Source organism: Lutzomyia longipalpis, chromosome 4, assembly GCF_024334085.1.
Source record: "Lutzomyia longipalpis isolate SR_M1_2022 chromosome 4, ASM2433408v1".
Lineage (NCBI taxonomy): Eukaryota > Metazoa > Arthropoda > Insecta > Diptera > Psychodidae > Lutzomyia > Lutzomyia longipalpis.
In genome coordinates this window covers 10,953,344-10,967,031 of record NC_074710.1, presented here as the reverse complement: position 1 = coordinate 10,967,031, position 13,688 = coordinate 10,953,344, and the positions used below count along the sequence as shown (strand labels likewise).

The 13,688-nt window shown below is 32.3% G+C and overlaps 3 protein-coding genes across 5 annotated transcripts in view; 2 read left to right on the top strand and 1 right to left on the bottom strand.

Moving 5' to 3' along the window:
• Positions 1-13,688, bottom strand: part of LOC129796090 (zinc finger protein 431-like) — a 382,644-nt gene that overhangs the window by 364,760 nt on the left and 4,196 nt on the right. The window contains exon 7 of one of the 2 annotated variants that reach the window (XR_008751179.1): positions 12,179-12,697. Coding sequence is in view for 1 of the 2 variants with exons in the window: in XM_055837809.1 (XP_055693784.1) it covers positions 12,477-12,697 (221 nt within the window). In the remaining variant the exon portion in view is untranslated. Of the gene's footprint in view, positions 1-12,074; positions 12,698-13,688 lie in introns of those variants that run through there. The other variant, XM_055837809.1, reaches the window with a different exon arrangement.
• LOC129796139 (sodium-coupled monocarboxylate transporter 2-like) lies at positions 675-2,668 on the top strand. Its single transcript, XM_055837900.1, has 3 exons — positions 675-1,398; positions 1,485-2,112; positions 2,190-2,668. Exons 1-3 carry the CDS (start codon positions 716-718, stop codon positions 2,601-2,603), a joined length of 1,725 nt encoding a protein of 574 aa, XP_055693875.1. The 5' UTR covers positions 675-715; the 3' UTR covers positions 2,604-2,668.
• On the top strand, positions 3,750-11,788 carry LOC129796133 (sodium-coupled monocarboxylate transporter 2-like). 2 transcript variants are annotated; one of them, XM_055837887.1, is made up of 3 exons: positions 3,750-4,471; positions 10,482-11,109; positions 11,187-11,788. In XM_055837887.1, exons 1-3 carry the CDS (start codon positions 3,789-3,791, stop codon positions 11,589-11,591), a joined length of 1,716 nt encoding a protein of 571 aa, XP_055693862.1. In that variant the 5' UTR covers positions 3,750-3,788; the 3' UTR covers positions 11,592-11,788. The 2 variants fall into 2 exon arrangements, with proteins under 2 accessions (XP_055693862.1, XP_055693863.1); XM_055837888.1 differs by lacking the exon at positions 10,482-11,109 and having other exon boundaries at positions 3,775-4,471; positions 11,187-11,584.

Genomic DNA, 13,688 nt, shown 5'->3' with positions numbered 1-13,688 from the left:
GTTTATTTAAAAAAAAACTGAGAAGGATTTGTGATTTTTTTTTGCAAATTACACATTTTGGCCCTAGCTTTTCTAAGGTACCTAGTCTATGTTGCAAGCTCTTATCGCCCTTTACTTTGGTTTTGACGGTTGGTCAAAAAATTGAGACATCGGCTCAGGATCTAAGAACTCTTATGAACTACTGTTCACTTTGGTCACACAGAACATCAAGCTTTTTAAGGACTTTCAATTGAAGACACTGATCAACAAGAACGAAAATGTTTTGGCTTCCGGTCGAAAGGTTGAGGATTTTAAACATTTCTCTCTGTCTTCCAAGAACGGTGGACGACTTCAATTGTCAAAGCTTATGATTAGCTTGATTTAAAAGATATTAATTCTTCTCGGCATATCGTTAAAAGTTGGTGGACCACGATGCCAGCTTCAATTGCTTCCTATTCACCTATCAGAGAACTTACAAATTTTTACCTGTGATGGCTTAAAAGATATTGGAATTGTTTACACAACTGCGTGTACATGGGCATTGCTACATAAGTCTCTTCACGAAATGTGTATCACGATAAGATTATTAAATAAAACAAAAAAAATAAATTTAATTACTTTATCATGATCATTATTTATATTCATTCACGTATGGCGTTTATGGCACATACCTAGTCATATTATTTCCGCTTTTCAGTCAATTTTAAAGTCGCGAAGTTGAATAAAGTGTGAAAAAATGAGCCAAGCTGCAATTCAATTTTCTCTTCTGGATTATTTCTTCTTTTCAATAGTTTTCCTCGTTACTATTGGGATTGGTTTGTTTTACGCATTTCGGAATAAGCATCATTCAATTTATGAATTCCTTTTTGGAGGAAAGAACCTCAGCATACTACCTGTTGCATTCTCCTTGGTAGCCACGTCAATTTCCGGTTCATCCATCATTGGGCAGAGTATGGAAGTTTATGCATATGGATTGCACAACTGGATTTATATCCCAATGGGTCTTCTAACAACCCTCATCATGCAATTTATCTTCCTCCCGATTTTCTTTGAACTACAACTTGTCTCCACATTTACGTACTTTGAGATGCGTTTCGATCGTAGTGTGAAACACGTGGCAAGTGCACTTTACATTGTAACTGGCATTCTACTCATACCACTTACAATCTACGTACCGGCGCTGGCATTTCAAGAAGTTACTGGAATTAATCTCTACCTCATTACCATGATTATGGGCTCAATTTGTATCTGGTACACAGCAATTGGGGGAATTAGGGCAGTTGTGTGGACTGATGCCTTTCAGTGCATTCTCATCCTCATTTCTGGGGGAGTGATCTTCATTGTTGGACTGAGAAGTGTTGGAGGGATTACAAATGTCTGGGAAGCATTAGGACGGGGCGAGCGGCTTACCATCATTAAGTATGTATCAATTTATTACATTAATTAGTTTTTTTTTAGCAAAAGAACTTGATTCTAAAAATAGTTTTCTATTTTTTTTTTATCAGAACGGACTTCAATTTGGAAACTAGAGGTTCAATTTGGTCATACATATTTAGCAATATGTTCATTAGTGTCTATGTCTTTGGTATAAATCAAAGTTTTATCCAACGTTACGTGGCATTGCCTGATATAAGTAAGGCAAAAAAGGCAATGTGGTTGAATACTTTCTTTTGCGTAATTATATTTTTCTTACAAATAACTATTGGTGGAATAATTTACACGTCGTACGAGAATTGTGATCCTCTTTCGGTGGGAATTGTGAAGAAGATCGATCAAATTTTCCCATATTTCGTCCAAGAAAGAGCATCACTTTTTGAAGGATTCAACGGAATCTTCATTGCGGGAATCACTTCAGCTGGTCTTTCAACAACTTCTACCCTTCTTAACACAATCGGTGGAACGATCTACAGTGACTTCGTTAGCACGCGCGTTACAGATACGTCTGAAAGGACATTCAGTCGAATCATTAAGATAATCAGCGTGGTTGTGGGTTTAATTGGAATTGCTCTTGTATTCGTAATTGAAAGAATGGGAACGATCTTTGCAATAACCTCGCAGTGCTTCACTTTGTCAACTGTTGCAGTTTTTGGACTTTTCGCAAATGGAATGTTTATTCCAAAGATTAATGCACGAGTACGAATCGAATAGAAAATGTTTAGCCTTTAAATAAAAAAATTAATTCCTTTCTTTTTCATTTAATACTTTTTCAGGGTGCAAAATGTGGAGTAGTATGTGCAATGATTGTCGTTGGGATCCTAATTGTTGGAGGGCTCAATAAAAACCCCGATCCTGTACTTCCCCTACGCACGGATGGATGTTCCTTTTTAAATTCAACATCAAACGTTCCTAGCTTTAGTCCAATGAATAACTCATCAATCACAAAGTTTGCACCAAGGAATGGCCAAAATGATGATTTTCCTTGGATTTTCCGGATAAATTTTCAATTTTACTGCCTTATTGGGATAGTCATTAATCTAAGTGTGGGGTACATAGTTAGCATCCTAAGTGGTGGCAATGAAATTAAAAATCAGAAACTTCTCGTTTCGTTTTTGAGGAAGAAAACTCCACAAGATTTGCTAATGAATTGCCCTGAAATGCAGAGGTTGAATATTCTATCTAAATAATGTTAATTATAAATGTATTTCGAAAAAAGGATAAAGAAATAATAAAATGGAATGGGTTTGCATAATTTTTTCAACTTCAATTCACATTCACATTCAAAATCAAAATATTTATCATTTCCCTCTGGAATCAAGTACATAAGAAAAAGTTTGCAAATATACGCCTAAAACTTTAAACAATGACGACACTACATGTGTCTTTTATTTCTTTAAATGGATAAACTATCCGATTTAAATAGAATTAAACTATTTATTTCCTCAAATTGATGTGATTTGAAACGCCTTTGTTATTAACCTTTAACACGCCAAGCTGAATCGTTAAATGATCCTACAGCAATATTGTGTAGAAATTTCAGGATAATAGAAAATGTTTGAAAGAAAGAAATTTAAAAAATTATATAACGCATTGGTAAATTAAAGAAGAGAAAAAAAATTAGTGAAAATATGTTTGTAAATATGTCGTTTAAAATATTTTGGGCTATAATGAGTCTGTAGATCTGACAATGCTAGGTTGTAACCTTTTCGAGAGAATTGACATTCTTCTGGGTAATTCAATGACCTTCCCTGGCATTCTAAGAAAGTTTAAGCTGGTTTGGAAGTTGATAGTTTCTACACTACCTGGGAAAATGCCTCAACTGAGGAATAAATTTCCAATTGAAATAAATAAAAAAAAGAAAAGGAAATATGTTTCCAACGAAGACTTGGGTTTTCTAAATTCAAAATATCCAAATTTGCTTTACTTTGACTTTTGGAACGTTTTTTTCGCTATTATTTAAACATTAATAATCTTCCCAATGTCTTAAAAAAGTTTGAGGGTAAGTTTGAGATTATACTTTTTTTTTGTACATAATGGGCCTTATTCAGCGACCAAGAAACCCTTGAAATTCGCTTGAAATCTTGAAATTTCAGTACAAAATTCAAAGATTTCAAGGGTTTCTTGGTCGCTGAATTAGGCCCAATAATTCAATAACTTATGTTATAATATGTTTATTTTCTTTTCGGGGAGGCACATCACGATAAAATTATAAAATAAAATGAAGACACATTAAATTTAATTACTTTTTCGTGTTCAAAGTACATACATACATAGATACACATGTGACTAGCATTTACGGGTAGTTTGGTTATTACATTTTTTCAGGTTTAGTCAGTATACTAAAATCATCAGGTTGAATAAAGTGTGAAAAAATGAGTCAAGCTGCAATTCAATTTTCCCTTCTTGATTATTTCTTCTTTTCCCTGGTTTTCCTCGTTACTATTGGAATTGGATTGTTTTACGCACTTCGAAAGAAAAGTCATTCAATTGATGAATTCCTTTTTGGCGGAAAGAATCTCAGCATATTTCCTGTTGCATTCTCCCTGGTAGCCACGTCAATTTCCGGTTCGTCCATCATTGGGCAGAGTATGGAAGTGTATGCATATGGACTACATAACTGGATCTACCTCCCAATGGGTCTTCTTACAACTCTCATCATGCAATTTATATTCCTCCCGATGTTCTTTGAACTACAACTTGTCTCCACATTTACGTACTTTGAGATGCGTTTTGATCGTAGTGTGAAACACGTGGCAAGTACTCTGTACATTGTAACTGGCATTCTACTCATACCACTCACAATCTACGTACCGGCGCTGGCATTTCAAGAAGTTACTGGAATTAATCTCTACCTCATTACCATGATTATGGGCTCAATTTGTATCTGGTACACAGCAATTGGGGGAATTAGGGCAGTTGTGTGGACTGATGCCTTTCAGTGCATTCTCATCCTCATTTCTGGGGGAGTGATCTTCATTGTTGGACTGAGAAGTGTTGGAGGGATTGCAAATGTCTGGGAAGCATTAGGAAGGGGCGAGCGGCTTACCATCATTAAGTAGGTATCAATTTATTACATTAATTAGTTTTTTTTGTTGCAAAAGCGTTTATTTGAAGATGTTCGTATCATGACCTCATGTGTTCTTGTAGAAAATTTAAAATATTCAAACAAACTAATCAAGTATTTTTTTTACTAAAATCTGCTAGAAAAATTCGACAAAATTTGCTTTAAAAGGCACATAATACGTAACTACATATCGTTTTTGAAATTGACAAGTAATTTTAGAAAACTTTTTTGGTACTGTCATGATATATTTTATTCCTTTGTTTTGGCCTATGCTCATTTTCCAAGAGAAAATTATACAAACTCCCATAAATAAACTCTTTTACCAGGGGCCTGACAAGAGCTCTATTTCCATAGGAATTCTGTGATCCCTAGGTATCCCTCGACTTTCGAGAAATGTGTCACCCAGAAAAATGCCTCAATCTGAAAAATTCTACCATCACTGGATAGATAATTTAATATTCTATCGATTGAGGAAGTTTGGTGGGTGGCACATTCCTATTAATGCACTAATTTCGACTTTAAAAATTTCAATGCACTTTTTAGAAAAAAATCGCGACATTTTCTTCCTTGGTGACAACCGCGCCATCTATTGATGAGCAAAAACTATGTAGCTTCGAGACCTTTAACAGTTTTTGACATAACCTTACTTTTTTGTTTGGATTCTTGATTTTCACCATTTTCTTTGTTTTAAAGCTTATTTTTGTGCTTTAACATGACTAAAATACAGTAAAAGTTAGAATATTTGCCTAAGTGATGTGTAAAGTGCTGCCGATTTGTGATACGTGACAAAGAAAATGTTTATTTTCACGAGTGAAAGTTGTAATGCCATCCGGAAGACTTTGTGCAAGAAAAAATGGGGATTTCTTTGTCGCAGGCAAATTTCTGATTGCAAATTGGAATATCAGGCGAATCTTGAACTGACAAAAAGTCTAGATGCCCCATGATTTTGTCAGGAGTCATGTCCGGTCATCAATTCTCACCGAGGAATGCGAAGTATTCAGTTCTCAAGGGAAGGATCAAGGAGACTGTAGCGCCTATGAGAAGATTGATTCACAACACTGAAGCATAATAGAAGTACCAAAGAAGGACCAGAAAAGCAGATTATGATTTTATTTAACGTCACCGGAGATTAACTTGTAGTGCTACAGTACTAATAAGCTAATCCTGAGAAGCTCAATGTCCAGGATTCATTGAATGTCGGGAAGAAGCTGTTCTCTCTTGAGAAGTGGAAAATTCCGTCTGACTATTCCCAGTTCAGGAAATGCTGTGAACACTCACAAGAAATAATTTCTAATTTAGGGTGAAAATTGGAATTTTATTTGTCTACAAATGTCGCAAAGATATGTAAGTTTTAATCAATTTTAAAGAGAAAGCACTTGTATTATCTGATTTCCTTTTTATTGTTTCTTTTAGCTCTGTCGCATCTATATGATCAACATATTTTTTCCGGAAGATTGCTGGTTTTCTTCGTTGCAATAGGCTCACTCAAAACGAATTGCTCAATGTACGGAATGAGGGCAGTAATTGTGAAGTCCTGAATGAGGTGACGCGGTTTATGTGCATCGCTGGCTGATAGGTATATCCTACGTAGTACTGATATTGATTTCTTCACAACTAATAATCATATATTTTGATTCTTAGGTAGCAAAATAGGAGTCTCAGTACTGTGATCATTGGCGATATATCTCCTGCATTTCCCCGCAGGAGCTACAGTGAAGGATGTACCGCTTCATCGATGAGAATTGCCAGAGTGCAGATTTAGATCAACTTTGGGGTGATACCTCAAATATCACATTTAAACTTCTGGAAATATTCAAAGAAATTGAATTTGATTAGAATTTAGAATAATTTTCTCTGCATACCATGTTTAATGATTCAAAAATTTGCTGAGAGTTCATGATGTGATCGTGATACTAAATCGAAACTTTATAATAGCATCTATAGAAATGTTAATGTACAGTTTGCCTGTTAAAAAAAAAGTGATTAAAAAATTTTCAATTTAAAAAATAATTATAGATTTATTTGTTAAGTTGTAAAATAATTTAAAAGAGAATAAAAATTCTAATGCCTCTTCAACTATATTTTTTCTAATTTATAATGCTGCTCTAAAAGTTATATTTATTTTTTACGCATTGAAAAATAATTATGATTTTTTTTTTGTTTTTGTCCCAAAAAAAATATTCTGTGCAAACCTTTTTCGCTCCTTACATAAAAGATAAGCTCATTTTTCTTTTGCTTTATTCTTATTTATGAAAAATGGCAATGTTTAAATGAAAGTTTCGGTCCTCTTCATTATCCTTCTTTCTTTTTTTTTTGACTCTTTTTTCATTTCCGAGCTCATCACAATAATAATTTTTGAATTAAATAGTTGAAATTGAAATCTTCAAAGATAAAACTAAACTACATTTTTTTTTAATGCTTCTTGTCACTCGGAATTTAACACACAATTTTTCTATGAAAATTAAATTCTTAAGAATTTCATTTCTTTATATCTATATAGTGTAGTTGCGTTTTGTGTCAATAAAATCGTTTTTTTTTAACATAAATCCCTTTTCAAAAATAATTTCCCGGTTAAATCACCATTTATTTAGATGGATTCCGCAATTAATTAAAAAATAAATAAACTCCCCTAAAAATCTTCTTTCTTTTAAAAAAAATTATTCTCTTTCAATAATTTTGCGATTAATAATTTTTTTTGAAAAACCCTTTGTCGATGAGAACCCAAAAATTTCCCAAATTCGTAAAAATAACTTTAAAAAAAAATTTTTCATTATCTAAAAGAGTTCCATTACAAATTAAAGTCAATTGCGTCCATTTATAAAAACTTGGCATTTCACAACGTAGAGAGAATTGTTCATTCAATTGTAAACTAATTTTTGAGCTATATTAAAAGACGCAAATAATATTGAGACTGAAATGAACGAAAGTTAAAGAAAATCAATTCGATTATTTTTTAAAAAGAAAGGGTTTAGTGTCGTAACACTATTTAAGAGCAACTTGTTGATTTAAAAAAATAATAGATGTTTAATGCAGAGATTTCTTATTCTACAACAATTTATTCTAAGGAAGATCTCTTTAACCTTTTTTTGAAATTATTCTTTCTTTGCTAAAAATAACCCTAATAAAGAAAATATATTTCTTCACACGAACCTTCTTTCGCCATTAAATTTAATTTGCAATAATTTATTTTTCTTCCTTAAAGTAAATTTTCTTTTATTAGTAGGTAATCTTTTCTCTTTTCTGAATGAAATTTATTGCTTTAATATTAATTTTGATTTATTGTCTTATATACAACTTTAAAATAAAGAACTCTTTATTCTTTTTGAATATTTCTTGAAAACACTTTTGATTAAAATAAATATTATTATAAAAGATCTTTCTGTATTTAAAGTAAAATTACTGGCAAAAATTCTCTTTTGCGCTTCAAAAAAATCCGCAAAAAAACTTTCTTCTTTTACTTTTTATATAGTCTAAAAGTGAAATTTATTCCATAGACATGAATTTTTAACAATAAATCTAAATCTACCATATAGGTTGAAATTCACTAGTCAGACAGATTTGGGACTTCTTAAGAAAACTCAACGAATCTTAAATTTGATATAATTAATTTCACCCCATTGCTTCTAAAAACTTGTATTCCGTATTTAAAAGTTTCTCTAAATGCATACCTACTTAATTATCCTCTTTTTTTTTCTAAAATTCGTCCCCCTTTAAATCTTTTCTACTAAAATCATTTTCTTTAGCATCGTTGAAAAGAATCAGAGAAAACCTTCAATATTCTTTTCTTAAAAAAGAGAGTTATTTTTGAGAAAATTTCAGATTTATCACAGAGATGTAAAGGGTAAGATATGATCAATTTAACAGAAAAATAATTGTAAAAGATATTTTTATATGAGCTCAAATCGGCAATCTACAATAAATCATTTAATTCATTCATTTTCTTTAGAAAAAAATCGCTTATAATTCATAATTCAAAATTAAGATCTATTTAATTATTATATTTAGTATGGTACCTAGAAATTATTTTGCATTAAAAGATTAAAGTTTGAAATTCCGCTGCATATTTTTCTAATACTTAATTAGTTGGTGTTCCTTTATGATGAAATATTTAATAACATGAATATTATTTCTTAAGAACCAAAAAGTTTTCTTTCTTTCATTTATTTATTTTTACTTTTTATTTTATTTTTCTTTCTCAAATTAATGATCGAAATTATATTTGAATGAAAATGTGTACTTGGTGTAGGCCTAATTAATTGTCTGAGTATGAGAGCTCAGATTATCTAGTTTATTTATATTTGTAATGTGACTCCCTTGCATAAGAAAATAATACAAACTAATACTAGAAGATTATGTAAAGTCATAGACTGCAATCATTCTCAACATAATATATGTAAAGGAAAATAGATAATTTATTCTTAATTGATTTTTCATTTTTGCTGTGAAACTACTGATTTCATTTTAATGTATTTCTTTTGAAAATGAAAAAAGACATTTCTAAAGAATATCTCAAAAGAATAAAATTTTTAGGAAAGAATTATGAATTTTAAGAAAGGGTCCTTAAAATACATACCTAACTCTATTCCAATGAGTGAGCTGTATGTTTTGTAGCTAGATGTTCTGTGTCACATAAATGATAGGCCGGAACATCGTGAAGGGCATGAAGAATCTCATCAAATGAAGGATTCCCTTGTTGTATTATTATGAGTAGAAATCCTCCTGTAAGACATGTGATCGTGTTATGCAAGAATCAAACCAATATAATCTAGAATTACAAACCTTTTCTAACATCTCTTCGAATTTTTCACATTCCGGGAATAAATCCTTCTCTGGTTTTTCCAACCAGTAATCTGCATTTCCCGTATTGAGAATTTCCTCTTCAACTCTCCTAATGCTGAATCTCGATGTTGTGACTTTCTTAGAGGATTTGCTGTAGAAAACAGGAATTTTTCCACTCCAAGATCTTCGTCGGAAAATGTACCAGCAGTGGGGTTGTTTATGCAACTGCCTTGTTAAAAATACGTTTGCGGGAAAGGAAGAAACTCGTGGAAAAATGTTCATCCTTGGAACTTTCTCAATGGCTTTCTTCCTTATCCATCCAAGTAAATGAATCACTGACTGATCACAAGCACGAACAATTTTGGTAATTTTTACAGTCTTATCAAGGTGTATCACTAATTCTTTCTCCAAGTTCATCTTACAAAACACTTGACGGGGAGATCGTTCTTGATTCCCATGAGAAAACCCTGAAATTTATGGGCTGGAGCGGCTGGAGCAGCGTGAATAGGCCCTCTTCTTATTGTTGCTGTTACATTTTATTTAATGAGAATTTAACATGCATTTTTTGAGCTAAAAGATTGAAAATTGAGGAAGACACCCCCGTAGTCTTACCCGTCCCATGAAATGCATGAAATCATAGTGATACACTTTATTTCCTTTTGGATTCGTCGTTCCATACAGTGATCACTGTATTCCCGGACAAGGATGCCGTGTATTGTGGATAATTCTCCATTGCGTTGATCTCACATTTATTTTGCAGAATATCTCTATATTTTCCTGCCGTTCGAGTCCTGCCTATGTGAAATTTCCGGGCTTTCTGGTGGTGATAAATTGCCTTGTATGATTTTTCTGAAGTATTTTTTTGCACTTTCTTTATAAAACTACACAATTTTTTTCTAAAATCACTTTCTCTTACCCAAATTACCGGTCTTTATCACTTGGGGACGATAAAATAATTTAAAACTAAATAAATTAATTAAATATTCTCGATTTCGGACGTTTTAGTGGAAATGTAAACAAATTTTGAGGTTATGTTAAAATTTCGGCGGTGCTAACCAATAGATGGCGCTATTGAATGATAGCAGAATTTTCCTGCAAATCGTCCGCCATTAATTTGCTGAGTTCGGCTAAGAAGGGACTTTGTCAGGCCCCTGTCTTTTACTAATATATGTTATTTTATTTTAAATTTGAAATTCTAATAAGTTTAATCAATGTGTTTAAGGACGGACTTCAATTTGGAGACAAGAGGTACAATTTGGTCATACATATTCAGCAATATATACATTAAGGTCTATCTATTTGGTATAAATCAAAGCTTTATTCAGCGTTATGTGGCATTGCCCGATATAAGTAAGGCAAAAAAGGCACTGTGGTTGAGTTCTCTCTTCTGCAATGTCACATCTATCATACAAATTATTGTTGGTGGAATAATTTACACATCCTACGAGAATTGTGATCCTCTTTCGGCGGGAATTGTGAAGAAGATCGATCAAATTTTCCCATATTTCGTCCAAGAGAGAGCATCACTTTTCGAAGGATTCAACGGAATCTTCATTGCGGGCATCACTTCAGCTGGTCTTTCCACAACTTCTACACTTCTTAACACAATCGGTGGAACAATCTACAGTGATTTTGTTAGCACGAGAATTACGGATACGTCTGAAAGGACATTCAGTCGAATTATTAGGACAATCAGCGTGGTTGTGGGTTTAATTGGAATTGCTCTTGTATTCGTAATTGAAAGAATGGGAACGATCTTTGCAATAACCTCGCAGTGCTTCACTTTGTCAACTGTTGCAGTTTTTGGACTTTTCGCAAATGGAATGTTTATACCAAAGATTAATGCACGAGTAAGGATAAGAAAAGAAAATGTTTAGATTTTATATTAAAAAGTAATTCCCTTCTTTTTATTTAATCTTTTTTTCAGGGTGCAAAATGTGGAGTAGTTTGTGCAATGATTGTCGTGGGAATCCTAACTGTTATAGGACTCAGTAAAAACCCCGATCCTGTCCTTCCCTTACGCACGGATGGATGCTCCTTTTTAAATTCAACATCAACCGTTCCTAGCTTTAGTCCAATGAGTAACTCATCTATTACAAAGTTTGCACCAAGGAATGACCAAAATGATGATCTTCCATGGATTTTCCGGATAAATTTTCAATTCTACTGCCTTATTGGGATCGTCATTAATCTTAGTGTGGGGTATATAGTTAGCATCCTAAGTGGTGGTAATGAAGTTAAAAATCAGAAACTTCTCGTTTCCTTTTTGAGGAACAAAACTCCTCAAGATTTAATAATGAATTGCCCAGAAATGCAGAGGTTGAATATCTAACATAAATGTTTTATTTATATAATACTAATACAATTTCTAAAAAAATAGAAAGAATAAAGAAATACATTTAAAGTCTTTAAGGAAGTTCGAGCTTTTAGAAAAATATGTTCAAGAATCAAGTCAAGAATTATGGAATTTTTCTCATTTTCCGTTTTAGAAAATTTAAACCAAATGCAATAAAAACTTTTCCTCAATCACCACATGTTTTTAATTTTTAATAGAAAAACAATAAGAAAACTCTGCAAGAGCAACATTTCCTCCACTCACCCCCCTCACCTTTTGGGGAGTAAAACGAGCAAAAAAAGTTTGCAAAGTGTTTGTCTTGCAAGCACAGTCTCCATCATTTAATTGCTATCAATTGGCATTCAATAAGAAATGATGAAATCAATATCATCGAAGTTGTTCCTTTTTTGCGATATCGCACTTCAAGTAACATTTTCACTCTGTCAGACGGCAAATCAATTGCATTTGCTTTGCAATTAAATTGCTAAATTACTTTTTTTGCCAACAATTTGAGATTTTACGTCGTTTTTATTACGTTGCATCTCCCCATGCTTTTGTCTATGAAAATAGAATTTCAATTTGACTTAATTATTTTTATTCATTTTTACGCTTCACTGATAACAATGAAATACATAGTAAGTTATATATCTTATTTACTCATACATTAATGAAAACTATCAATGAATTTAGCTGAAATATATCTTATTGCAATTCACTGCAAATTGTCATGAATAGAATTTGAAGAGTTTTATTTATTAAAGAAACAGAAATATTATTCTTTCCTCCTTTTGGTTATTTATAGGTATTAAGAAACTTTTGAAAATTTTGAGAAATAGATTTTACTTTATTTTGATAAAATACTTACATAGATTTTTTAGGAATTTATTCGATTTTGATATTCTTCTTATCAACATCATGAATTTGTTCCTCAATTGAAATATCGTCAATAATTTGTGACATTTGTTCCTCAGCTTCTTCACTTGAGATTACATACGTACTCCTTCCAGCTGATGTCATTTCAATATTCGGATTTTCACTTTCACCCACTCCAGGATGCTCAAGTAATTGTGGTTGATTCACAATAATTGTATCACTTAAATGTCCTGAAAAATTATTATTTAAATTTTTTTTTTTTTTACAATTTATTGGTATAGAAAAAATCAAATTTTCTATTTATTTCTCAAAAATCTTTCCTTCAGTTCAGAAATTTTTCTTAGGTCAAAATTACTTTAAATTAAACAAAAAGTCAATCATAACGCGTCCAGTTATTAGAGTTGGTATACCACAACGTGGATGGGTCAGTCTATGCGTTGCAATTTAATTTGTGAGTAGTATTAGTAGGCAAAGTCGATTTTTTTGTAAAATTTGGCAATTTGACAGATATAAATGCTTATATCTTAAGTTCTATAACACCTACAAAAATTTCTTGACTAGTTATGGAAAGCTATTGAAATAAGCTATAATCTGACATATATTTCGATACATTTCAAGGTCACCTCAAGAACACAAAATGGGGGCTTTTTGTTTTACGAAAACAGTTTTTTGCACTTTTTGTCCTAAAGGAATGGTTCTAGAGGTTTCTGATGTTCCAGAAAGTTGTAGAGTTTTGCAAAATCTTTAATTTGATACCAAATTGAGCAAAATCGGACAAGCCGTTCAAGAGATATGGCTCATAGAACTTTTCAAATTCAAGAATTTTTTAAATGGCCATATCTTCTAAACGGCGACATAGATTTTCTTCATTTTCGGACTGGTGAAAGATAATGAGTCAGGCTACAACATATCAAAGTTTAAAAGATTTGCCTAATGAGGATTCGGAGATATAGCCCATTAAAGTTAGGCAATTTTTGTTTTTGATTTTAGCGCCTCTTGCGGATGTTTTTGGAACTTGAAATGTTCTACGCAGTTGTAGGGCTTATCGAAACCTTTCATTTGATACCAAGATGGTCAAAATTGGTCAAGCCGTTCTCGAGTTATATCGAAAAAACACTTTTTGCTTTAGGCCGCCATATTTGCTAAACCGCTTGACCGATTTTCAAGTATGAACTGTTGATGAAAACGTCTCACTGAGCTCTACAACATACTAAAATTTCA